The sequence below is a fragment of the Indicator indicator genome, chromosome 10 (assembly GCF_027791375.1).
Source record: "Indicator indicator isolate 239-I01 chromosome 10, UM_Iind_1.1, whole genome shotgun sequence".
Taxonomy (NCBI): Eukaryota; Metazoa; Chordata; class Aves; order Piciformes; family Indicatoridae; genus Indicator; species Indicator indicator.
In genome coordinates, this window is record NC_072019.1 from 34,560,560 (window position 1) to 34,586,514 (window position 25,955).

General features: G+C 46.5%; 1 protein-coding gene across 4 annotated transcripts in view; it reads left to right on the forward strand.

Moving 5' to 3' along the window:
- Positions 1-7,240: 7,240 nt before the first annotated feature.
- OSBPL9 (oxysterol binding protein like 9) overlaps positions 7,241-25,955 on the forward strand; it is a 97,143-nt gene continuing 78,428 nt past the window's right edge. For 3 of the 4 annotated variants that reach the window (XM_054384587.1, XM_054384588.1, XM_054384589.1), the window contains exons 1-2: positions 7,241-7,351; positions 23,989-24,039. In XM_054384587.1, coding sequence (XP_054240562.1) covers positions 7,241-7,351; positions 23,989-24,039 — 162 coding nt within the window. The remainder of the gene's footprint in view (positions 7,352-23,988; positions 24,040-25,955) is intronic. The other variant, XM_054384590.1, reaches the window with a different exon arrangement.

Sequence of the window (25,955 nt, forward strand, 5' to 3'; positions counted from 1 at the left end):
AGAAGTCACCTGAGCTGGAGTTTTTTAATTGGTGTGAGTGGTTGTGTTTAGTCTGGAGAGCAGATGAATGTGTCCCACAATATGTCCTGGGCTTTTGTCTTCATATCATTTGGGTTGGAAACCTATCGAGGATGGGCTGGGGATTTTCCCTGGTGTTTGAACCTGGGTTTTCTTCCTGCTGATACCAAACTGATGAAGCTGCAGGAGGTGCTGCTGTCAACCATAGCCTCACTTCATCTGGAAATCAGGCATGGCTGCATTCTGCACGAAGTCTGCTAGTTCACACATAGCCAGAATAGTCTCCTGACAGCTCCTCAGAGTTGTCAGAGTAGTGAAAGTCCCATCTGCTCTCTAAACTGAGGTCCAAGTGCAGATTGTGATTTTCAGAGAGCAATTTGAGTTTATTCTGCCAGTTCTCATAGCTACTTGTTTTTCTACTACTAAGTCAGTTCTCCACTTCTTTCTCCATTTCTCGGGGGAAGGAGAAGAGACAACTGAGTAGGAGGAAAAAGTAATTTCTGCCTTTTTGCTCCCATCAGAACAAGGAGGAAGCAAATCCTTTAAAAGTAGGCACCAAGGAAGATTATCGTAATTCTCAGATAAGAAGAAAAAGATTTCTCCAGTTTTTGGAAAGATAAACCTGGCTACTTTTGTCTCCCATCCTTATAAGAAGAAACAGTAACCCCAAAGGAAGCTTTTTTTGGCATCCCAAATTAGGACGGTATTAGATGAGGGGTTATGCTGTAGATAGATCTTCTCTTATCTACAAATCACTGGAAGTGACTCTAGTTCTAAAGGAAAACGAATTGTCCTTAAATCCCAGAACAAAATGCAGGAGGAGTCAGAAACTGATGCTAAATTGACACGATTGAAACTTATTTTAAAGGATACTCCCTTAATACTTCTAGCTATGGAAATAAAATGAGTCACAGAAGCACTCATGGGATAGCTCATTCCATACACTTGTGTTTTATGATTGGTTGCTCAGTTCTAGATCTTCCTGACTTTTCTCCTCCCTGTCATCTCCTTAGATTTCTCACCTAGTACCTCCAAAAATGCCACACTAAGATTTAAGCTTATTTCTAATTTTTTATTTTCCTGGGGAAAACCAAACCAAACAAACACAAAAAAACCACCCCAACAACCAAAACACAAAGAGAAGGAAAAAATATACGATTCCTCTAGATTTTAATAAGACTTTGTACCAGACAGCATGAATACTGTTCCTAACAGCCTAAGAATATGCATATATTTTGGAACCTACTTGTGAATGTATATACACTAGCTTTAAATACTAGCTTTGATATGCCTGTATCTATTAATAACAAATAAATACAGTGTTGAAAGAAAAATAAACACTCCTTACTGAACTTAAACATAGCTTATAACCCTTATGATTAAGGACAATACTCTTGAAAATATCCAATCAGTTCTTACCTTTTAACTTGCTAAATTTGCTACACATCAACTCTGCTGTGAACAGTTTAAATTTTGTGAGACAACAGCGTCTGTTGCACTCTTGCAAAACAAATGGCCTACAAAGAGCAAATATCTTTGAAACATATTAACAAGCTAAACACTATGGAAAGAGGTGATGGTGGGAAAGCTTTGGGAGAAGAGATTATGCATTTTTGCCTTCCTGTACCAGTGGGCTGCATACCATGGCTGCAGTAAAGTAAACATTCCAGTCGAGCAGCATTCCTCTATAGCTTTTTCAACGTCTCTGTGGAGGCCAACATCGAAATCCCTTATTTGTGGTTAAGAAAATAGCAGGGACCTGTGCATTACAGTTTTGAGATGAAGGCTGCCCACAGGAGGAGAAGATGCTTAAATCAAATGAGGAGACGTGACCCAGCTAAGCGATGCATTAGGAGCACCACGTGTGATTCAGCATGCTGGGAACTCTGAACTCTTGGACTCAGTGAAGACATCAGGCAGGCCTGATGTTCTCAAGAGCAAATGATGACTTCTTGCAGGCTTTATAATAAACCAGTATTAAGGTCACAGTGAATTTTTCACCCTGCAAAATTCACTCCAGCATTTTTTTCTAGTCACTAGACTGATTTCCACATTACCAGAGCTATGTGCAGGCAGAAAACAGCTCCTGGAACTATTATTGCAGTGTGAAGGGCTGGGCAAATCTTCTCATTCTTCTGGACTAGATTTACAGATTTTCTGAGGAGGTGCTTTCCCTATTAAATCTGTATTGCTGTTAGTGCCTTCCTCTCTGAACACTGAAAGACCTCAAATGTGGGACAAATTGCCCTCCTGTGTGCAGTGGGAGCACATAAGGTACCCATATATAAATGGCAAAGCCCCTCAGCAAGTTCAGAATTGTTCTTCTTGAAGAAATGTTGAGTCCTAAAATGTTAGTTTGCAAAGTCTTGCAACTCCCAGACAAGGTTAAGTCAAACTGTCCTGCAAAACTGTAACCCAAATTTACCCTTTTATGAAACCATAACAAAATATAAGTTATGTTATTGTTATAAAGCTACTCAAATCTACAATGTTACTAAAAAGTGCTTCTCTGTAGACCTTGTAACAGGATTTGGTCAGTGAGTGAGTCACTTGGACTGCTTAACTGAATACCATCACACTCTGCTTTCAGGGCTGTGTTGGGATCACTTCTGTTTAACATCTTTATTGGTGACCTTGATGAAGACACAGAGTGTGTCAGCAGTAAGTGTGCAGATGACACCAAGTTAGGTGCAGTGTTGATCTGCACCAGGGGAGGGAGGCTCTGCAGAAGGACTTGGACAGATTGGATCCATGGCCAGCATTACCAGGATGAGCTTCTACAAGGCCAAGTGCCAGGTCCTGCACTTGGGTCACAACAACCCCAAGCAATGCTACAGGCTTGGGGCAGTGTGGCTGCAAAGCTGTCTGGCAGAAAGGGACTTGGGGGTGCTCATGGACAAGCAGCTGAAGAGGAGCCAGCAGTGTGCCCAGGTGGCCAAGAAAGCCAAAGGCATCCTGGCTGGGATCAGAAATGCTGTGTCCAGCAGGAGCAGGGAGGGGATTGTCCCCTGGGACTCAGCTCTGGTGAGACTACACCTGAAGCATTATGTCCAGTTTTGGGCACCTCAATCCCAGAGAGAAAGGAGGTGCTGGAGGCAGGGCAGAGGAGGGCAAGGAAGCTGGGAAGGGCCTGGAGAATAAATCTGATGAGGAAAGACTGAGGGAGCTGGGGATGGTTAGTTTGAAAAAGAGGAGGCTGAGGGGAGACCTCATGGTTCTCTACAACTACCTGAAAGGACCTTGTGGAGAGGCTGCTGCTGGTCTCTTCTCACAGGTAATTAGTGATAGAACAAGAGGGAATGGCCTCAAGCTGCAACTGGGTAGGTTTAGACTGGACAGTAGGAAGAAGTTTTTCATTTCAAGAGTGGCCAGGGTTTGGAATGTGCTGCCCAGGGAGGTGGTGGAGTCCCCAAGCCTGGATGTGTTTCAAGGTGGTTTGGATGTGGTGCTTGGGGCTATGGTTAGGGGTGACCCTTGTAGAGTAGGGTTCTGGGTTGGACTTGGTGATGCTGAGGGGCTTTTCCAACCTGAATGGTTCTGTGATTCTGTGACACATACTGCCAACACCTGCCAAACCTTTCCTAGTTCTGTAATATAATGGTGTCAGCCAGAGCAGTCAAATGCATCTTTGCTGCATCATCCTGCAGACATATTGGTTTAAATGACTAAAGATAAAATCAGTCTTAGTTTCAAAATAATTTCTGCTTTAAATGGGAGATTCTTCAGCTCTTTCTTAAATGGTCCCAAGGTTTGGGTGAACAGATTCCATGTGTTTTGGGGAAATGGCTCCAAGAATGCAATACTCTAAACATGCCATGAAAGGATGAGAATCTGGTCAATAATAAGGTACATTTTATAATGTTCTGAAAGGGAAGTCCCTGGTGAAACACAGCCACAAGCTTTAAGCAGAAATGGAACAGGGACTCTGAGGCCTGAGGACTTTAATTTCATTTAATATGATTTCTTCTGGTATATGCTAATAGAGAGTCATTTAGAAGACTGGGAAAGTCTGATTAGTCCTCAGCAAGGTTCCTCATCCCTAACCAAGAGGAATTGATGACAATTCATTACAATCAGAGAAAAACTAGGTTAAAATGGACATAATTTGGAACATTTATTGCTAATGGCTTGTATTCGCTGGGATCACACAGGGATTGCCAAAAAAGACCCAAGATGGAATTATTTGTTTGCCTCAGAAAGCCAGAGAAGCAGCTACTCAGTTTGTTCCACCTTAATGCCTTTTTTTTCATAAATATTTATTAACAGTGATGGTGTAATAAATCTGTTTAGAAAATCTACTTATGATAGCACTTACTCACATACTCAATTGACTGCTTGTAAAGGAGATTCTCTCCCATCTATCTTCCTCTCCACAACCCCCTAAACCAGACATAATTCTGTCAAATGAAATAAAAAATGCTTAGGCTCTGTCATTGTTCCTGCCCTTAGTGTAGTTGGCACACACACAAAAGGACTGAAAAATACCTTTAAAGGACAGTGGCAGAGGACTGAAGATGAGACAGAAGGCTTCATCTTCTGTTTGACTGTAGCTTATTAGTGGATTTGTTAACCATAAAAAAAATCAAATGCAGGGCTTTTTTCCTGAAGGTACAAGTAAAAGATAATACTTGCTGCTGACAAGCAGGAAAATAATCACAGAACATTAGGGGTTGGAAGGGACCTCCAGAGGTCATCCAATCCAACGCCCCCCTGCCAGAGCAGGACCACCAAGGGCAGGTCACACAGGAACATGTCCAGTTGGGTTTCAAATGTCTCCAGAGAAGGAGACTCCAAAATTAGGCAAAACCATAATTTCTTAATTATGATGCTCGTGACCTGACAGGACAAGAAATACAAAATGAAGCTACCAGCTCATTCCTGAAGTGAGAAAAGGAAACAAAATGCCATTTATTCTCTTTTCAAATGGCTTCCTTATGTTCTACAGAACCTCAAGCAATCGCAGCTGTTGGGAGAAGCTAAAGCTACTTTAACTGCCGCTGGCCACACTCCCAGACACCCTTAAAGAAACCCACAAGCCACACAACTTCATCGCTGAGGATCATAATGTCAGGAAAATTTACAGTAGCAAAGCATTTTCCTCTTAAAGAATCAGACTTCCAGCATGCTCCTGTTTCTCATTCCTTCTACTCAGGCCCTTCACTGGTATTTAAATCAGCAGTGCCTTCCTCTTGCCTAGAAGCCACATAGATTTAAACTGAAATGTCCTATAAACCCCAGATGTTATTTATTGCATGAGCTTGGACAAAGCAAAAGAACGCAGGAGAAATTTTTTAAGTATGCAATTTGGATATCCAGGAAAACACAGCAAGGGATTTGGTATACCAGAGGTTTCCCCTTCACGTTCCTGCTGGGACAGTCTGAGCACTCCAGAGGCCACTTTATGGGATAAATGTTGTGGCTGGTAATCAGTGTGAAAACAGAAAGCTCTTCTCTCAAGAATTTCATAGGGAATGCTCTGCCTACATACAGCCCTTTCACCATTAAGACCAGAAGGTTTTTGCACAAGCTGTTCGCACAGTTTCAGCTCTTGTTGTGGTATAACACAGGCAAAGGCGTGATCTGGAATGATAAAGCTCCAGTCCAACTACAGCTTTAAATGGTAGTACTAGTAATGCTCTGGCACCATCTGATGTTTTTTGTTTTGCTTGCCTTTGTATAATCTCTAGGCAGTCACACTTTGGTCAGTGAAATTGAAGATGAAAACTGGCTACAAAGGTCATATGCAGCTTGAAAAAGAACATAATCAAAATTAACAGAGCTAGGTTAAAAACCGAGTTGTGCATGTGCTAGATTAAACCAGTAACACCATGCAGGAACACAGCACCAGGTGACTCCAAGGGGTATATAAAGAGAATGCTATCAATTCCACTGGGTAATGAACTGGTAAGCAATGTGCCATTTAAAACAGCAGCATGAATTAGAAGCATGGAAGGATTTCTTATTTCCTAAAACCAAACACAAAGACTGAGTCTTTGAGGGCTTCTTTTTGACAAAAGGGGCAACTGGGGTCATTCCTCTATTAAAATTAGCTTAACTTAGTATAAAGATGCAATAGTGTAAGACACTAAACTTCTGGCAGTCCTACTATAAAAGGTATTTTTTTTAATATATTTAAAAAAAAAAAAAGCTTGTTTGTGGTTGTTTTAAAAAAAGTTAGCCCATGGATGTTATAAAGACTACATGACAAACACACACCTCATGGCAAAAGCACTATTTTTGCTGTTGTATCGTCAACCCACGGGAAGGAACAGGATTATCTGTGTGGGTCCCTTTGAAGTTTCTGTGTCCAGAGCACAAAGTGAAGTTGTGTACTCATGTCAGAAACCATCAGTGCCAAAGAACAGGTCTTGCACGGAAGAATTTACAATTGTCCGTTAACTCCTGGGGAATTCATTCCACATTCTTGGATCAGACCACAGGAAGCTGGGTCCCGTTGAAAGCAGCCTTACCCTTAAAAGGTTATCTCAAGTCATGAATGTTTTTGATACGCTCTGGCCGTGTAGCCCCGTCAGGCAAAGACCCCGGCCCTTGGACTCCACTGGCAAGCCCAAAAGGTGCATTGGACAGGAAAACAACAAGTGAGGCAAAGGGGCAAGCACAACGGTGAAATTACAAAGTGCCTTGAGGTCAAGTGTTTGAGGCAAGAGGCTAATGCCTTCCCACTCTCCCGCAGCGGAGCACCAGGGCTCTCACCACCTCGCTGCCCCCGCGCCTCGTCCTCCGGCCCCCTGAGCCGTGAGGGGAAGCCCTCTCCCTGCACGGACTAGATCCTTCAGGTAGCACGCACAAGGCCAAGTGCCCCAGACTCTCCTCCCTCTGCACCACACACCTTCTCCCCCTCTCTCCTCACCACACACCCCTTGGGCCGCTCTCCTCTTCCCCCCCTCCTCACCCTCTCTTCTCCTCTCCCTTCCTCCTCACCCTAACCTCTCCCCTTCTCCTTCTCCCCGCACCTCCATTCTCCCCCTCCCGCCCCAGCGTTGCCCGGCCCGGCCCGGCCCGGCCCCTCCCTTCCCCCGACGCGCGCGCGCGCATGCCACGCCCCCTCTCCCCGCCTGCCCCGCGGGAAGCGTGGCCGCCGCGCCCGCCCCTCGCTGCGTGCCCCGCCCGTCCCCGCTGGCGCCCGCCCTGTCTCTCCCCGGCTCCCCTCACCGAGCGGGCGGTGTGTGTGTGTGGTGGTGGTGCCGGTTCGGTGCCTAAGATGGCGTCTATCATGGAGGGCCCGCTGAGCAAATGGACCAATGTCATGAAGGGCTGGCAGTACCGCTGGTTCGTGCTGGACTACAACGCCGGGCTCCTCTCCTACTACACGGTGAGGGGTAGCGGCCGGCCGGGCGGGCGAGGAGCCGAGCGAGCGGCTGAGGCGCAGGGTGGGGGTGGGGAGGGGACTCGGGGCGTGTGAGCGCTCGGCTGGCCAATGGGGAAAGAGGAGGCGGCGGGAGCAGCCAATGGGATGGCCCTGCGGGGAGATCTCGCCGTGGGGGCGAGCGGCGCTGTTATTGTTGGCGGCCAGCGCGGGGGGAGGCCCCGGGGCGGGGTCGTTGGCCGGCAGCGGCCGTTGACCCCGCGCGGGAAGTGCCCTCCGGGCGGTGGCTCCGTAGCCTGCGTCGCTTCTGGAGTCTGTTCAGCGTGGGTGGCTCTTGGGGCTGCACACCCGCCCCTGGGCGGGTGGCGACCCAGCTGCCCCGGGGGAACGGGGCTGGCCCACTTGCTCCGGGTGGTCCGAAGTCTTTCTCAGTAATGGCCTCGGGCTCCCGGGTCCCGCCGCCTCAGCGCTCCCCTCTCTGTCCGGCGGAACTTCGGTCTTGTTGTCGTTTGCCGGTGGCGGTGTCGCTTTCCCGGGCTCTTGGCTCAGAAACGTCTGGACGGAGCAGCCTTCACTGGTCACCCTTTGCCGAGGGCCCCGGGCGCGTTACTGCCGAGCTCGCTGCCTCAGCCGCGGGTCTCTTCCCCCCCCTGACACTTTCCTCTTTCCGTTGAGCGCTTCCTACTTGCAAGCTCGAACTTTTAAAGTGCAGCCAATTAAGGGGGCAGCGTTGTTCTCCTTGCCTCCTTGGGGCTTTTTGTGTAACCAATGGCAGATCCTGACTTTCTGGCTTGTCCAGCTGCTTCTGTAAAAATCCGAATTCATTGACAAGTATTTCAAGAGTACAGATGATTTTTTTTTTTTCTTAAGTATATTCCCCTACTTGAGAAGGTGAACTGCCTGAGCCACCTGCATGCACCATTGAGTTTTGTTGGGCGTGTGTGTCAGTCTGGATAAAACACGAACAGTTAACCTGTAATAGATTTCTAGCAAATCACTTCACTTTGAGTAGTAGTATCATGCTGTCTGTGAAAGCACGTTCATACAGAAGTACTGCAGATAATAGAATATCCCCCCCCTAAATCTGGATTTGCAGCCCTACCAGGAGAGAGTTTGCCTTGCCAGACACAGCGGTTTGTGGGGCTCTCCGCATAAACCAGTTACAGACACTCAAACAGTTTTGGTTCCTGCAGGCTGAAAAATCTCTCCCCTGGAAAAGGGATGAAGAAATAAAAGTTTATAGTTCTATTTTAAGGGCTATTCAAATGGCAGCTGTTTGACTGAGATGAATTTTGGTGACTGTAGTCTAAGTAGAGATTCAAGGTGCAAAGTCATTTAATGCTCAGCTACAGAAATAGCAGCGCTGGCTGGTGACTGGTATGTACAGTAATCATTCTGGGTATGGCACTGACTTTTGTTCTGTGGTCTTCACCTCCTTAATGAAAATCAATTCTTGCACTTCATGGTTTCCTGTCATTGGGTATCCCTACATATGCATAACACTTTGTTATAATTTATGAAGACACATTGAAGACAGACTGAGAGAGTTGGGACTATTCAATCTGGAGAAGAGAAGGCTCCAAGGAGACCTTATTGTGGCATTCCAGTTTCTGAAGGGGGCTACAAGAAAGCTGGGGAGGGACTTTTGAGGGTGTCAGGTAGTGATAGGACTGGGGAGGAATGAAGAAAAACTAGAAATGGGTAGATTCAGGTTGGATATTAGGAAGAAGTTCTTCTCCATGAGGGTGGTGAGACACTGGAACAGGTTGCCCAGGGAGGTGGTGGAAGGCCAGGCTGGATGTGGCTGTGAGCAACCTGCTGTAGTGTGAGGTGTCCCTGCCCATGGCAGGGGGGTTGTAAGTAGATAATCCTTGAGGTCCCTTCCAACCCTAACAATTCTATGATTCTATTATGTTCTTTGTTATTATAATGACTTTTAATTGATAATTTATGTTTTTGTGTGACTACCTGTCCTAAAAAAATTTTAAGTTGGGTACAGTAAATCAAATCATATTCCATGCTTTATGTGCCTTTACCACTAAGAAATGTCTGTAGCTAACATTTACTTCAGAATGCCTTCCTTATGCTTGTGCTGCCTGTTCTGCACATGTCTGTGAAGTATGTGTTGTGCTGTTCACTAGACATGTGCATTCATTCTTGCACCTGAGGGTGCCAACTGCCGAAGGAGCTTGTCCTTCAGCACACAGACTGCTTCGTGTGTGCTGGCATGGCTGTCCACAGGGCTGAAGGGTCAGCTGCAGAATGAGTTTGAAAGGTCATTCAAATCCGGCGCTAGCTGACCACAGGCCTTTCAAAGTGCTAATATTAGCATTGACAAGTCAGTGGGGTGCTGTTTCTTTCAGCTCTCCCTCTAGTTTCCGAGTCCTAACTCCTGAACAGTATCCAGCTGTGGTAGGTAACCAACATGCACCTGGAATGTCAGCAGGTTTGGGGGCATTATTTATGTGGGGAGAGGCCCTGTTGTGATTCTGTGCATGCAGACTACTCTGTCCTGGTGGGACCTCACCTGGAATATTGCCTCCAGTTCTGGGCTCCCCAGTTCAAGAGGGACAGGGATCTGCTGGAGAGAGTCCAAGGGAGGGCTACAAGGATTGTGAAGGGACTGGAGCACTGCCTGGTGAGGAGAAGCTGAGAGCCCTGGGGCTGTTTAGTCTGGAGAGGAGAAGGCTGAGAGAGGATTTAATAAATGTTGATAAATATCTGAGGGCTGGGGGTTCATGAGAGAGGGGACAGGCTCTGCTAAGTTGCACCCTGGGACAGGACAAGGGGCAGTGGATATAAGCTACAGTACAGGAGGCTCCACCTCAGTCTGAGGAAGAACTTCTTTACTGTAAGGGTCCCAGAGCACTGGAACAGGTTACCCAGAGAGGTTGTGGAGTCTCCTTCTCTGGATACTTTGCAGCCCTGTCTGGATGTGTTCCTGTGTGACCTGTGCTGGATTCTCTGCTCCTGCTCAGGCAGGGGGTTGGACTCGATGATCTCTGGAGGTCCCTTCAAACGCCTAACATCCTGTCAGCCTGTGACTTGTGTTTTGTATTAAGGCTTTTCTATGCGTGCAGGCCAGTGTGCTCTGTGTGCTTTGATCCAGTTTCAGTCTGAAGCCATAGAGTTGCTTTGCTGTGCTTGCATGTAACAATTCTCTTTAAGCCTGAATCCAGTCCTTCCCTACCAGTACAATTCATGGGTGGAGTAGGCTGAGGCTGTTTCAGCCTGGCTTTGTAGACTTGCAATCTGGCAACAGTTTTGCTGCTAGGAGAGATTGTGATTAACTGATCAGCATTTACCTGCTTGTCACCTCTCACAGACTCCTTAGCCCATTCCAGTCCAGAAAGCTGCACATGGAGGAAACACTTTCTCCAGTAGATCCAATAGCCAAGTAACCTTCGGCAGAGGAACTGTGGAAAACAGCAGGGTAGTAACTTCTGATGCAGCTGAACTTTGCCTCCGAGCTAAATCCAGATACCTGTCTCTTCAGAGACGTCTTCTTGCACTGCTGTATTTAGTTGTCAGTGGGAGTAACTTAAAAGAGATTGTTTTTTTTTTTTTTCTCTCCACAAGTGCTTACTACTTGTGTGTGAATGTTTACTCCACACTAAGGGCAGTTTTCTGCAAACAGGCACCTAAATTAGCAGGCTTTGCCTTTTTGTAAAATGAACCTAAATATGCCTTGGAAACATACATCAAAAGCAAATTATTTCAATTACTACATTTCTGACATGATTAGGACTTTGAAGGAGCAAGGCAAAACGATTTTACATCAAGCCTGAGTAAGGAAGGAAAAAAAATTAAAAATTTCATGTTCACACTTACTTGTGTTTTCGTTTGTGTATTCCTTATTCCTTCCTCTTTAGTTAGTTTTGTTGCAGTGAATGCTACCAGTACTACTTGAGAGTGTTTCTCACATGCATTTCCAAGTTGTTTTACAATGTTTTTTTTTTGCAATACCAAATGGTTTGTTTTTTTCCTCACTTGTGCAGTTTGTGTTGGTTTGGTTTTTTCTCTTCCAGAATAGAAATGTACATCCTCACATTTCCCCCTGTATTTACATGTATTTAAATGTATTTCAGAGAGTATGATCTGGACTTGTCCTGCAAATATCATGGATGACAATAATTGAGTAAATGATTGTCTGATATAATTTTTTTTTTTTTTGTAAAAAGGAGCAAAATATGAAGTAAATGACCATGTGTCATTTTGGACCATTTTGACTAATAGTTTGACAAATTACTTATTTCCCCCCCTCTATATTCTTTTACTGGGGACTCCACCAATGTCTTCTCTTGAGGGCATAGCAAATACAAGTCTGTTGAAGCACTGTGGGGTTTTTTTGTGTGGTTGGCTGCACTGACAACATTTAACAGGAGACTCTCAAAAGTAGCTTCTTTCTGCCTTCTGCTGGTAGAAGAGCTGTGAAGTTGTTCTGTGAGCCAGATTCCAGATGGAAGATAGCTTTCTGCTGATGCTCTTTTTCAGCTGAATTTGTCCTGTCATTTGTTTTCTTCATGTCAGTATAAAAAAATGTGTTGGCATGATACTGAAAAAAATAACATGAAGACAAAGAAATGGCTAGGGAGGAAGAGGGAGTTGAAAGCAATTTGCTCTTTGTTTATGTTTTCTGGGAGAAGTGCTGTCTTAAATACACGTCAGCTATAGCCTTGATTACTCTTGGAATCACAGAATCATAACGTTGTTAGAGTTGGTCAGGGCCTCAAGGATCATCCAGTTCCAACCCCCCTGCTATGGCCAGGGACACCTCACACTACATCAGGTTGCTCACAGCCACATCCAGCCCAGCCTTCAAAACCTCCAGGGATGAGGCTTCCACCACCTCCGTGGGCAACCTGTTCCAGTCTCTCACCACCCTCATGGTGAGGAACTTCTTCCTAACATCCAATCTGAATCTACCCATTTCTAGTTTTGCTCCATTCCCCCCAGTCCTATCACTACCTGAAACCCTAAAAAAGTCCCTCCCCAGCTTTCTTGTAGAAATAGGTCGCAAATCTGATGACAAATCTTGGTTTATGTGTGCTCTTTAAATGAATACTTCAGTTGTAGCTGGAAGTGTAATAAATTGAAAGCAGAACTGGCATAGCTGGGCAAGTGATGCTAAAGCCAGAGACGGCAGACAGGAAAGGTGGTCAGTTCATGAAGATATTTTTAGAAGTTGTGGATATTTGACATGTGGTGGCATTGAAAGGAGAAGTATTAAAAAATCACAGAATCAACCAGGTTGGAAGAGACCTCCAAGATCATCAAGTCCAACCAATGACCCAACCCTATCTAATCAACCAGACCATGGCACTAAGTGCCTCATTCGGTCTTTTCTGTGGACTTGAGCATAGTGAGTGAGGTTGGAAGGAAAAATGGTTGTGCATAACACCACTGTAATTTTTGAAGTAGTCACTGGGATGAAGGTAGTTGTGGGGTGTAAAAATATTTGTTTCCCTCTTCCTTTTTGAAGATTGCTGCTAGATAGCAACTTGGATACTGGTTGTACTGTATTGAAGATCTGCTTGTGGGCTGCAGAGTCCAGATACCGAGGGGAGGGCCTAGACTTTGGCAGCAGTTTCATGAACCTTTGATGGTGAACTGAGAACAAATCTTGTGTGCTGGTTTGGGGCCAGACAGATTGTCTCTTGCCCCGAAAGGGACAAAAGAACGAGACTCACACAAACGGATTGGAGAGTGATGGAAAGTTTAAATGGAAAAGCAATTGGTGAAGCTACAGAAAACTACAAACTACAAAGCATAGTGGCAAAGAGTATCCCAAAGCGTACAGAACCCCTCACAGAATTCCCAAAGCTTCCCAATCCTTCCCTTCTTCCCACCTGAGGGTAAGCCCAAACCCCCCAGGGCTCTTTCTTCCCCCTCCTATTGCTAGGCAAGTCTCAGGCTGGCCAGGTCTGAGACTGCCCCCCCCCCCCCCCTCCATTCTCCTCCTGGCATTAGGCCTAGACAGGCCTAAGAGGCCTTGAGGATACTCCCCCGGCATTACCCGATAAGAGAGGACATCTCCCAGGGGAGCAGAGAGGGAAGAAAGAGGAAGAGAATGACTCTGCAGATGGCCTTATAGGGTGCAGGACTTATGGGTAGAAATACGCCGTTTCCTGTGTCCACCCCTGTGGGTGGGCACCCAGGACACCAGAGGTGTATCTCCTGCGGCAGTGGCAGGGGGCACCCAGCCTAAACTGCCACATCTTGTTAACTTGATTTCAAATGCTGCTTCTGAGGCTGGAGTCATGGCTCAGTGCCCCTATGGTAGAGACTTCCAGGTGAATGTATTTTCCTGCTTTTTCCAAATACAGTTTCTCAGTCAACAGCTGTGTGAAAAAATTCCCAAGAAAACATGAAAAAAAAATCTGGTTTTGCACAAATATTCTGGGGTGTATTAGAGCCATTCTGGGGTGGATTAGAAGGGTTGTGGTTAGTAGATCGAGAGAGGTTCTCCTCCCCCCTATTCTGCCCTGGTGAGGCTGCATCTGGAGTATTGTGTCCAGTTCTGGGCCCCTAAGGTCAGGAAGGACCTCAGGGAACTGCTTGAAAGAGTTCAGCACAGAGCCACAAAAATGATGAAGGGAGTGGAACATCTTCCTTATGAGGAGAGCCTGACAGAGCTGAGGGCTCTGTAGCTTGGAGAGGAGGAGCCTGAGAGGTGACCTCATTGCTGTTGATAAAGATGTGCAGGGTGAGTGCCAAGAGGCTGGAGCCAGGCTCTGCTGGGTGATGCTCAATGACAGCACAAGGGGCAATGGTGGAAGCTGAGGCATAGGAAGTTCCATGGAAACATGAGGAAGAATTATTTCCCTGTGATTATGACAGAACACTTGAAGAGGCTGCCCAGGGGGGTTGTGGAGTTTCCCTCTCTGGAGATATTCAAAACCCTCCTGGATGTGTTCCTGTGTGACCTGCTCTAGGTGCTCCTGCTCTGTCAGGGGGTTGGACTGGATGAGCTTTTGAAGTCCCTTCCAGCCCCTAACATTCTGTAATTCTGTGTTTCTGTGATTCCCTTTGCAGCCTCCACTTTCCATTCTCAGCTGAGGTGACATTTTATCCTGTACTAACTCGATCTATCACAGGCACTGCAAACAGCTCAGTGAGTCTAACAATAACAAACAAACTGTCAACAAAGTAGGTATAGTGAGAAAAAGAATTCTGAATTTATGGACACAAGATAAAAAAAACATTGATGGCTATTAGGCAGCACTAAATTGACTTTTGTGCATAGTTTTAAATTTGTACCACAGGCTTTGATGCACTGAATAAATTGTTACAGGATTATCGTTGAAGTGGTGAACTCCTCTTTAGAGTTGGGCTATGGGTCTGGCTTTAGATCTCCCAGTATCTGATTATCACTTTGCAGTGCATGCTGTTGGCATTTATCATCCAATAGAAACTTGTTGTTCCTGTTCAGATTTGTTCAAAAGTATCCTATGGGTTAATTTTATACTGGCACTCTGAACTGGGTGTCATCAGTCCCCTCAAAGCCAGCCATATAGCCTGCTCAATTAATTTGATGAACCGGGTGCTCCTGTAGGATCTGGATCAGGATGGGTACTGTTTGGTGAATCAGAAGAGTACACATTGGGGATATGAAAAAACCCAGTTCAGTACTAAATCTGTTCACTTCCCTGCAAGTCACAGGCTCTCAGGATGTTAGGGGTTGGAAGGGACCTCTGGAGATCTTCGAGTCCAACCTTCCTGCCAGAGCAGGACAATAGAATCCAGCACAGGTCACACAGGAACACATCCAGACAGGGCTGGAAAGTTTCTCCAGAGGAGACTCCACAACCTCTCTGGGCAGCCTGTTCCAGTGCTCTGTGAGCCTCACAGTAAAGAAGTTCCTCCTCATGTTGAGGTGGAACCTCCTGTGCTGTAGTTTCCATCCATTGCCCCTTGTCCTATCCCAGGGCACAAGTGAGCAGAGGCTGTCCCTTCCTTCCTCACCCCCAGCCCTCAGATATTTATAGACATTTATTAAATCCCCTCTCAGTCTTCTCTTCTCCAGACTAAACAGCCCCAGGGCTCTCAGCCTCTCCTCATCAGGCAGTGCTCCAGTCCCTTCACCATCCTTGTAGCCCTCCCTTGGACTCTCTCCAGCAGGTCCCTGTCCCTCTTGAACTGGGGAGCCCAGAACTGGAGGCAATATTCCAAATGGGGCCTTACTATGGCAGAGTAGAGGGGGAGGAGAACGTCTTAGATGTTTTTGATATTTTCTTTGTGAGGTGTGCAAAATAAAACCAGTAGCAATCTAGAGGATTAGTTTCTGTTGTTAGATTACAACAGGTTTCTCGCTATTGAAGTCTTTCCTTGATGCAGGTTGGGAATGGAGTAGTTAAGCTGACTCTTATGAGCTAATGAATTGTCAGGTGAGAGAGGATTTAATGACTGACTTGTAAATTAATTTAATGTATGAACTTTTAGTAACAGTTACAGTATTTAGAAATTTGAAGAGATCACCATGGTGATCAGATACCCACTCCTGCTGCAGATACAGCTGCTTCTTGGGGAAGAGGCTGAAGGCAGAGTCCTGTCGTTGTGCTGTATCTTCTATACCTTGATCTAGTTAAGGTCTCTCACACATCAGTTTCTTGTAGGGTTTTATAAGCACTGTAGTGCTTTCCTATTTCAGGAGCTATAAATTGTCACCTTAACTTTTTTCAGCTATATATGGCATCTACTGGGGTTAAATGAGCCCCAGTGGTATCCTCAGTTACTGCTGCAGTGTTGTGGCTCCTGCTTTATGACTGCATCCTCCAAAGTCAGAGCTTTAGTTGCAGAAGCAACATGGCTGTTTGGTGCTGCCCCTGTGCTCAAGAAGGTCCTCCTCTGAGACTGCAGTGTACCTTGCAAGGGAGCTAGAGCAATGATAGGCTGGGAACAGCATGTGAGATGTTCGATTTGTTGGGGTTTATTTCTGCTGCCTTAGTGTTTGATGAAAACAATGACTTGAGCGGAAAGCGGTCCAAACGAAAGCTGCTTCTGCAGATGTAGCTCAACTGCAAATATCACTCTTTATAAATAGAGCTTGGTTCTTCATCCCTAACAGGAAATAAATGTCACAAGTGGTTTTGCTCATCTGTGTACTTAATGCTAGAGATTACCCTGAGAGCATTGTGTGAGTCAGAAAGGTACCTCTTCAAGTTTGTGCGCTTCTGCACAAGCAGAGCTGGTGCCTGGGAAGGCAGAGACAGCAGCTGGCTTTCATACTGGTGTCTGAAACTTCCTATGCAACAGCTAAAACTCAAATGAAATAGTAGTAGAGCTAAAGATGAAGGAGAGCTGTGGGCCTTTGAGGGGTTAGGATCTAAATTTTGTTTCGTTTTGTTTTTTCCAACAGGCTTTTTAACAGGCTTTGCAACCCTCTCCAGTTGAGGGGAGCAGTGGAGGATGGATACAGGTCCCTGTCAGGGGAAGCAAAGGGAATGCAGCCCAACCCTCTTCCCCTCCCCCGTTGCCCTTGAGCAGTAAGTATGAGACTCTGCAGGCTCAGGGCAATGTGGACAAGAGTATTGTAGAGGAACTGATCAAGGAGATGCCAAAGACGAAGCAGCCCCCCCAAACCTTAAGGACCAGTGCTAGAAAGAAAAAGAGAAAGGCTATAGTTATTGGAGACTCTCTCTTGAGGGAAACAGAGGGACCCATATGTCGTCCCGACCCATCCCACAGGGAGGTGTGCTGCCTACCTGGGGCCCGGGTGAGGGACATCACCCAAAGGTTACCTAAACTAATCCAGCCCTCTGACTATTACCCATTGCTGGTAATTCAGGCTGGAAGTGAAGAAATTGAAAAGAGCAGCACCAGGAAGATTAAAAAGGAATTTAAGGCCCTTGGGAACTCGATTGACGGGGCAGGAGCTCAAGTGGTGTTCTGCTCAGTTCCCTCAGCAGCTGTGGTGTACAGTGAGAGGAACAGGAAAACCCACACCATCAACAGCTGGCTTAGGACATGGTGCCAGCAGTGGAATTTTGGCTTCTTTGATCACGGGGCAACTCTTACTGCACCTGACCTGCTGGACCAAGTTGGGTTGAATTTATCTAGAAAGGGTAAGAGGGTGCTGGCACTGGGGTTGGCAGGACTCATTGGGAGGGCTTTAAACTAGGTCTGAAGGGGGTGGGTGTGGAAACCAGTCTCCCTGGAGAGGAGGGAGGACCACATAAACTGGTGAAATCAGCAGCCCAGCTGAAGTGCATGTACACCAATGCACGCAGTATGGGCAACAAACAAGAGGAACTGGAACTCTTGGTTCACCAGGAGAACTATGATGTAGTTGCCATCACAGAAACATGGTGGGACGATTCTCACAATTGGAGTACCGCACTGGGGGTTATAAGCTCTTTAGGAGAGACAGGCAAGGGAGAAGAGAAGGAGGGGTGGCCCTGTATATTAGGGAATCCTTTGATGCCTCAGAACTTGAGGTTGCAGAAGAAAGGGTTGAATGCTTGTGGGTTAAAATCAGAGGGAGGCCGCACAAAACTGACATCCTGGTTGGAGTCTGTTATAGACCACCCAACCAGGATGAGGAGGCCGATGAGATATTCTATAAGCAGCTGGAAGCTGTCTCAAGATCATCAGACCTTGTCCTTGTGGGGGACTTTAACCTACCAGACATCTGCTGGGAACTTAATTCAGCAGAGAGGAGACAGTCCAGAAGGTTCCTAGAGTGCATGGATGACAACTTCCTGATGCAGCTCTTAGGTGAACCTACCAGGGGTAAGGCTCTGCTTGATCTGCTGTTCTCAAATAGAGAAGGGCTGGTGGGAGATGTGATGGTTGGAGGCTGTCTAGGGTGCAGCGACCATGAGATAGTGGAGTTTTCAATATGCAGGGAAATAGGGAGGAGCAGTAACAGAACCCTCACTTTGGACTTTCGGAGGGCAAACTTCAGGTTGTTCAGGCAACTTATTCAGAAAGTTCCCTGGGTAACAGCCCTTAAGAAGAAAAGGGTCCAGGATGGTTGGACCTACTTCAAACAGGAGCTCCTAAAGGCACAGGAACTGGCAGTTCCCACATGCCATAAGACGAGCCGGCAGGGAAGACGACCGGCCTGGATGAGCAAGCAGCTCCTGAAGGATTTAAGGGAAAAAAAGAGGGTTTATTGCCTTTGGAAAGGGGGGGAGGCAACTAGTGATATGTTTAAGGATGTTGCTAGATCATGTAGAAGAAAAATTAGAGAGGCAAAAGCACAGTTAGAAATTAAACTGGCCGCTTCTGTGAAAGACAACAAAAAGCATTTTTATAAATATATTAATGCTAAGAAGAGAGGCAAGAGGAGCCTCCACTCTTTATTGGACGTGGAGGGTAACATTGTAACTAAGGATGGGGAGAAGGCTGAGATTCTAAATACCTTCTTTGCCTCCATTTTCAACAGTAAGGCAGGAGGACTTCAGGATAACTGGCCTCCTGAGCTGGTCGATGGGGTCAAGGAGCAGTGTTGTACTCCTGAAATCCATGTGGAATTAGTTCGAGACTTGTTGAGTCACTTGGATATTCACAAGTCCATGGGACCTGATGGGATTCATCCTAGGGTGCTGAAAGAGCTGGCAGATGAGCTGGCCAGGCCTCTCTCCATCATTTTCCACCAGTCCTGGCTCACTGGAGAGGTCCCAGAAGACTGGACACTGGCCAGTGTGACACCCATCCACAAGAAGGGACGGACGAAGAACCTGGGAACTACAGGCCTGTCAGCCTGACCTCAGTGCCAGGGAAAATCATGGAGCAGATTGTCTTGGGGGCAATCACTGCGCACCTGAAGGATGGCCAAGGAATCAGGCCCAGCCAACATGGATTTAGGAAGGGTAGGTCCTGCCTCACCAACCTGATCTCCTTCTATGATCAGGTGACCCGCCTGGTGGACGTGGGAAAGGCTGTGGATGTAGTCTACCTGGACTTCAGCAAGGCCTTTGACACTGTCCCCCACAGCAAACTCTTGGCCAAACTGGCAGCTTGTGGCTTGGACAGCAGCACTCTGTGCTGGGTTAGGAACTGGCTGGAGGGCCGAGCCCAGAGAGTGGTGGTGAATGGTGCCACATCCAGCTGGCAGCCTGTCACTAGTGGTGTCCCCCAGGGATCACTGCTGGGCCCCATCCTGTTCAATATCTTTATTGATGATCTGGATGAGGGGATTGAGTCCATCATCAGTAAATTTGCAGATGACACCAAGCTGGGAGCAGGTGTTGATCTGTTAGAAGGTAGAAGGGCTCTGCAGAGGGACCTTGACAGGCTGGACAGATGGGCAGAGTCCAACATGATGGCATTCAACAAATCCAAGTGCCAGGTGCTGCACTTTGGCCACAACAACCCCATGCAGAGCTACAGGCTGGGGTCAGAGTGGCTGAGAGCAGCCAGGCAGAAAGGGACCTGGGGGTACTGGTTGACAGCTGCCTGAACATGAGCCAGCAGTGTGCCCAGGTGGCCAAGAGAGCCAATGGCATCCTGGCCTGCATCAGGCACAGTGTGGCCAGCAGGAGCAGGGAGGTCATTGTACCCCTGTACACAGCACTGGTTAGGCCACACCTTGAGTCCTGTGTCCAGTTCTGGGCCCCTCAGTTTAGGAAAGATGTTGAATTGCTGGAGCGTGTCCAGAGAAGAGCAACGAGGCTGGTGAGAGGCCTTGAGCACAAGCCCTATGAGGAGAGGCTGAGGGAGCTGGGGGTGTTTAGCCTGGAGAAGAGGAGGCTCAGGGGTGACCTCATTGCTGTCTACAACTACCTGAAGGGAGGTTGTAGCCAGGAGAGGTTTGGTCTCTTCTCCCAGGCAACAGCACCAGAACAAGAGGACACAGTCTCAAGCTGTGCCAGGGGAGGTTTAGGCTGGAGGTGAGGAGAAAGTTCTTCACAGAGAGAGTGGTTGGCCATTGGAATGTGCTGCCCAGGGAGGTGGTGGAGTCACCATCCCTGGAGGTGTTCAAGAGGGGATTGGACATGGCACTTGGTGCCATGGTTTAGATAGTCATGAGGTTTAGGGTGACAGGTTGGACTCGATGATCTTTGAGGTCTCTTCCAACCTTCTTGATTCTGTGATTCTATTCTATGATTCCTTTTTCTTTTTAATAGACACAGGCATTATTTTATTTTCTCTAAGAAGCTGTGGGTTGTCTGAAATGCCTCATGTTAGATCAGTTCTGTATTTGATAGACTTCACTGTGTGGATGTAAAAAAAAGCAAACCCACAGAGGCCATGTGGTGGGTTGAAAGTACCCCCCAACTAATTTGAGAGAACTACCCCCCAAAAATAAAATTGCCAGACTAGCTCAGAAGGTTTTGGAAGCAAATGAAGCTCTATTTACAAGCAAACTAAAATCTAGAAATATGAAATGCAATGAATATATACAAAATATACAACATATGTACAATATATATGCAATTTATAAACAACACAGGGGACCTGTTCACCACCTCCCCCACTCCCTCCCCCCTTCGCATTACCTCACACAGTGGTCAAAACAGAGATCCCCTGGCAAGGCTATGGAAGAGAGAGAGAGAGGAGTTGCAAGGAGAAGCAACAGGAGAAGAGAGCAAGAACTCTTTATGCCTCTATATCCCATTAGCAAGTCAATAAATTCTATAGACTCTATCGTTATTTTTCTTTTATATCCAATGGTAATTTATTTCACTCTCAGTCTTTGCCATCAGGGACTAGGCTACAGTTCCCCCTTCGAACAGGAAGAAGCCATATTTTTTTGGGGAGATACCTCTGCAGTAATACTGCATAGCTTTGTTCATTTTTACAAACTGTTCTTTGAGTTTCAGCTGAAATTTATCTCCTGTTGCTGTCTGCTTGTAACCTATTCAAGTTCCATTATCATCAGAATCAGTACGCTGTGTGCTGGAAGTTTATTGGAAATGTTATTTTGTCTGGGTACAAAACTGATCACCAAAAAAAAAAAAAGACAGGTGCATGTCAAAACTTTAAATATCAAAAGTAAGTAAAATGTGACTTTTTTGTATTAGCCATTCAAAGATGTCCTTCTGCTAATTGAGATTTTGTTGAGTCAAATAGAACCATTCATCAAAACAGTTATGGGGTGGCTTTATTTCTCCAGGGATACTTAACCACATGTAGGACATATAGGGTGTCCCTGCCTAGTTTCAACTCAAGGGTAAAGCATGATGCTCTCAGGGGAAGCTGTAACTGCCTAAATTGTATTTTTAATAAAAATCTTACTTTCAGAGGACAGAGCAAATCTAAGATGTCAGCTGAGTTCTTGTGGTGGGTTGAAAATTCTCCCCCAACATTAACTTTGCCAGACCAGCTCAGTTGGAAGCAAATGAAATCTAAGCTACAATCTACAATGGAATGCAATGACTATGTACAAATATACAATATTTACAATATTTACAGGTATTTACAATTAATAAACAGCACAAGGACCCCCCTGGCCAAAGACCAAGGGAAGCTGCAACAGCTTCTCCCTTCCCTGCCTCCTCCCCTACCCCCCTGTACAAAAGGGACAAGAGACAGAAGCCGAGAAGTTAATGCCAGCCAAAACAAAAGCAAAGCAGCTTTTGGTCAAGCAGAAGAAAGTTAGTCCCTCCCAGACTGATGAAGCGAGAAGAGAGAGAAATTGTTTTGGGAACCAAATCTTATAGTAGACATCTCTCCAATGGGATTGTTTAGAATAATCATTATTTTCCTTTTTACACCCAATAGTGATTTATTTACATTTTACTACTTTCTGTTCAAGATCTGTGAAACATTTTAAAGGCATAGCCTAAAACTACCACAGTTCTGTTTTAAAGTACTGCAGCGACAGGACTCTGTGAGGCTGGCTGCATGCTTTAGTGCAGAGGGAGCTCAGGTTCTGGGACGCTTGGTGCTGTGCTCTGCTGAGGCAGAATGAAGCTGGTTTGCACTTCCATTATTGGTGCCATTAACCAATTAAAGCTGTCTGCAGACGGTCATGTTCTGAACCTGTGATTTACCTTACAAATCTTTTTGCAGACGAGAACAAGATAACGTTTGAACTTAGCTTCCACTGCATTACAGTGCGGTGTACAAGCAAAAGGAAGGCTTTTACAGCATCTCTGGCAGCTGCGTGGACAGTTAATGTGCAGCGTGGAAATCAGGGCTGCAGGGATCCTGCCCTCCCTTACAACTAGGACTGCTTCTCGTCTTCTCTGCACGTAGCTGCTTGAGGGATCTAACCAGAACCAAAAGCCTCTTCTGCTCCCCTTGCTCTTGGTCTGGTTTGGTTCCCCGCCCGCGCTCGGTACGGTGAGCTGCGGGGGGGTGTGCCGGGCAGGCATCCCCGCAGGGCTCTTTCGGCCGCTTGCAGAGGCGTCCTCAGAGCAGACACCTTCTGCTAAGGTCCTGCCGATGTTCCTGCTCAGACCGCCAGGGGGAGCCACAAGCTCTCGGTGCCGATGATGGTTGATGTTTCAGAACTGAGCTACCAGCAAGAGAATCTGTTCATGAGACACCAGGAATAGCTGTGGTTTTGTGACCTGAAAGAATGTAGCTTGAAGACTGAGACAGGATCTCATCAATGTGTATAAATGTCTGAAGGGTGGGTGTCAAGTGGATGGGGCCAGGCTCTTTTTGGTGGTGCACAGTAATAAGAAAAGGAACAACAGGTCCAAACGTGAATATAGAAGATTTCGCCTCAGCATGAGGAGAGACTTCTTTACAGTGAGGGTGACAGAGCACTGGAGCAGGCTGCCCAGGGAGGTTGTGGAGTCTCCTTCTCTGGAGACTTTGCAAACCCACCTGGATGCATTCCTGTGTGGACTACCCTAAGTAATCCTGCTCAGCAGGGGGGTTGGACTTGAAGATCTCCAGAGGTCCCTTCCAGCCCCTGGCTGTAGAATCTAGTGCAGGTCACAAAGGAACACATCCAGATGGGTCTTGAAAGTCTCCAGAGAAGGAGACTCCACAACCTCTCTGGGCAGCCTGTTCCAGTGTTCTGGGACCCTCATGTTGAGGTGGAACTTCCTGTGCTGTAGTTTCCATCCATTACCCCTTGTCCTATCCAGGGTGCAAGTGAGGCGAGCCTGTCCCCTCCCTCTTGACCCCCAGCCCTCAGATATTTATAAACATTTATTAAATCCCCTCTCAATCTTCCCTTTTCCAGACTAAACAGCCCCAGGGCTCTCAGCCTCTCCTCATAGGGCAGTGTACCATTCCCTTCACCATCCTTGTAGCCCTCTGTTGGACTCTCTCCATCAGATCCCTGTCCCTCTTGAACTGGGGAGCCCAGAACTGGATGCAATATTCCAGGTGAAATCTCACCAGGGCAGAGTAGAAGGGGAGGAGAACCTCCCTGGCTCTGCTGGACACACTCCTCTGAATGTACCCCAGGATGCCATTGGCCTTCTTGGCCACAAGGGCACATTGCTGTCCCATGCAGAACTTGTTATCTACCAGCACTCCCAGGTCCTTCTGCACAGGGCTGCTCCCTTTGCAGGATTTCCTGGTCATTCCATGGTGCTGTGTTTTCTGTTGGGCAAGAGCTCATCTGCTTGGTAGCAGGAGTCGCATCGCAGTCCATCAGTCAGGACAACATTATGCAAAAATGCTTTTTTTCTTTTCTCAGCTGCTTTGAATAACTAACTCTCTCCTTGTACTTCTTACAGTATTTGTTCATCCAGTGATCTGTTTGTTTTGGTTTTTTTTTTGTCTTTCAGTCAAAAGACAAAATGATGAGAGGATCACGCCGAGGCTGTGTTAGACTCAGGGTAAGTGCTGTTTAATTTAGTACTTCGTGGCTTACTGTCTATAAGATGGGAGAACTGCAAGGAGGCTTTTGAGATTTGGGCTCTCTTCCTGACTCTCTAAAATACTGAAATAGTGGAACTATTTAAGGAAAGAAAACATGAGAGGCCAAGTGACATGCTGTGCTACTGACATTCTGTAATTTTACACCTGGTGTAAGAAAGCATAATCCAGCAGAGCAGGATGGGTTGGCAGGAGCTGTGAGGAAGCTGCTGTTTGCCACTCTCATTTCTGTGTGTGGAGGTACAGGAGTATATATACACTTGTGCTCTCTACCTGCAGGAGGCATTGCAGAGCTGCTAACTTCTAGCAGGGTGCTTCTGCCTTCCTGTTTTTGCTTTCTTCACTGAAGAAGATAAAGTACTGACCTTGAAAGCTAAGTTCTAACAACCTCTCTGCTTCTTGTCTTTTCTTCCTTTTGGCAGGGGGCTCTGGAGAAGGCAGGGAAAGGGGAGGCAGAGGGACAGCTTTCCTGGCTTTGGCCAGGAGAGTTTTGTGCTGTTTCTGTTAGTTGTACATATCTGTAAATATTGTAAATCCTGTATATTTGTACATATTCGTTGCATTCCATTGTAGATTGTAGTTTTTGCTTGTGAAATACAGCTCCATTTGCTTCCAAACTGAGCTAGTCTGGTGTTGGTAAAGTGGGGCGGGACTTCCAACCCACCACATTACTCTTCTCCTTCTACCTTGCCTTTATTCTCTCACTGTGGCCTCTGTTCTGCCAGTTTGGACACTCTTTGGGCCTGCCACTTTGACTGTGCTTGATCTTAAGTGAAACAAAGGAGGGCTGGACAGGGGAGGAAGAAGACAGCGGGCAAAGGTTTTGAAATATCAGCCGGAGAGGGTACAAATTAGGGCAACAGAGGTGAGAGGATGCAGGGTGTGAAAGCTGAGTGTTACCTGTTAGAGACACTCTGGCTTAGGACATTTAACCTTGAGTGCTGCTGTTGTAGCTTGAAATGACAGCACCAAAGTGAGGTGGGAATGCTCTGATATCTTTGCACATATCCAGTTTTTACCTTCTGGTCATGCACATACCAAAATATTTCTTGCACAAGTCCTTTTTCTGCATTTTCCCTGTTCCTTGTAGAATCTCTGGTTCCACTATGCAACAGTCTTGTGAAGAGCTGGGGTAGATAGGGGAAGGAGTCAGGAGGATAATGGGTATGAATGGGAGCGTTTTGAGTCTTAAAGGAAGAGAAGAATAGGGAAGGTGAGCTGTGGTCTGACACAGTGTGATGAGTTACAGCAGAACTCTGTTCTTTCCAGTTACTCCTTCCTACTCCTTTCTTCTCCAGTTACTCCTCTCTAGTCTTTCTGTGGCCCTAATAGAGGGGTATCTATAGCACTTTGAGCCTCACACAGAGAATCTCCATTCACATGGATTCCAGATGACTTTGTTTTTGCACTTTCTCGTTTAGTATATTGATGTCTTATTTTAGAATTTCTTTAAGGGTAACATAAACTCAAGCCACTCTCTAGAGCATGACATTCCCAAAAATTCAGTGAAGATGTTTCCTGCATTGTGTGGAAAAATTTACTCTGTTAAATATATAAAGGGTGAGTGCCCAGAGGCTGGAGCCAGGCTCTGCTGGGTGATGCCCAATGACAGCACAAGGGGCAGTGGTGGAAGTTGAGGCAGAGGAAGTTCCATGGAAACAAGAGGAAAATGTTTTCCCTGTGAGGGTGACAGAACACTGGAACAGGCTGCCCAGGGGGGGTTGTGGATGATCCTTCTCTGGAGACTTTCAAGCCCTGCCTGGACGTGTTCCTGTGTGATCACAGTATCACAGTACATTAGAGATTGGAAGGGACCTCCAGAGATCATGCAGTGCAACCCCCCTGCCAGAGCAGGATCACCCAGGGCAGTCTGCAC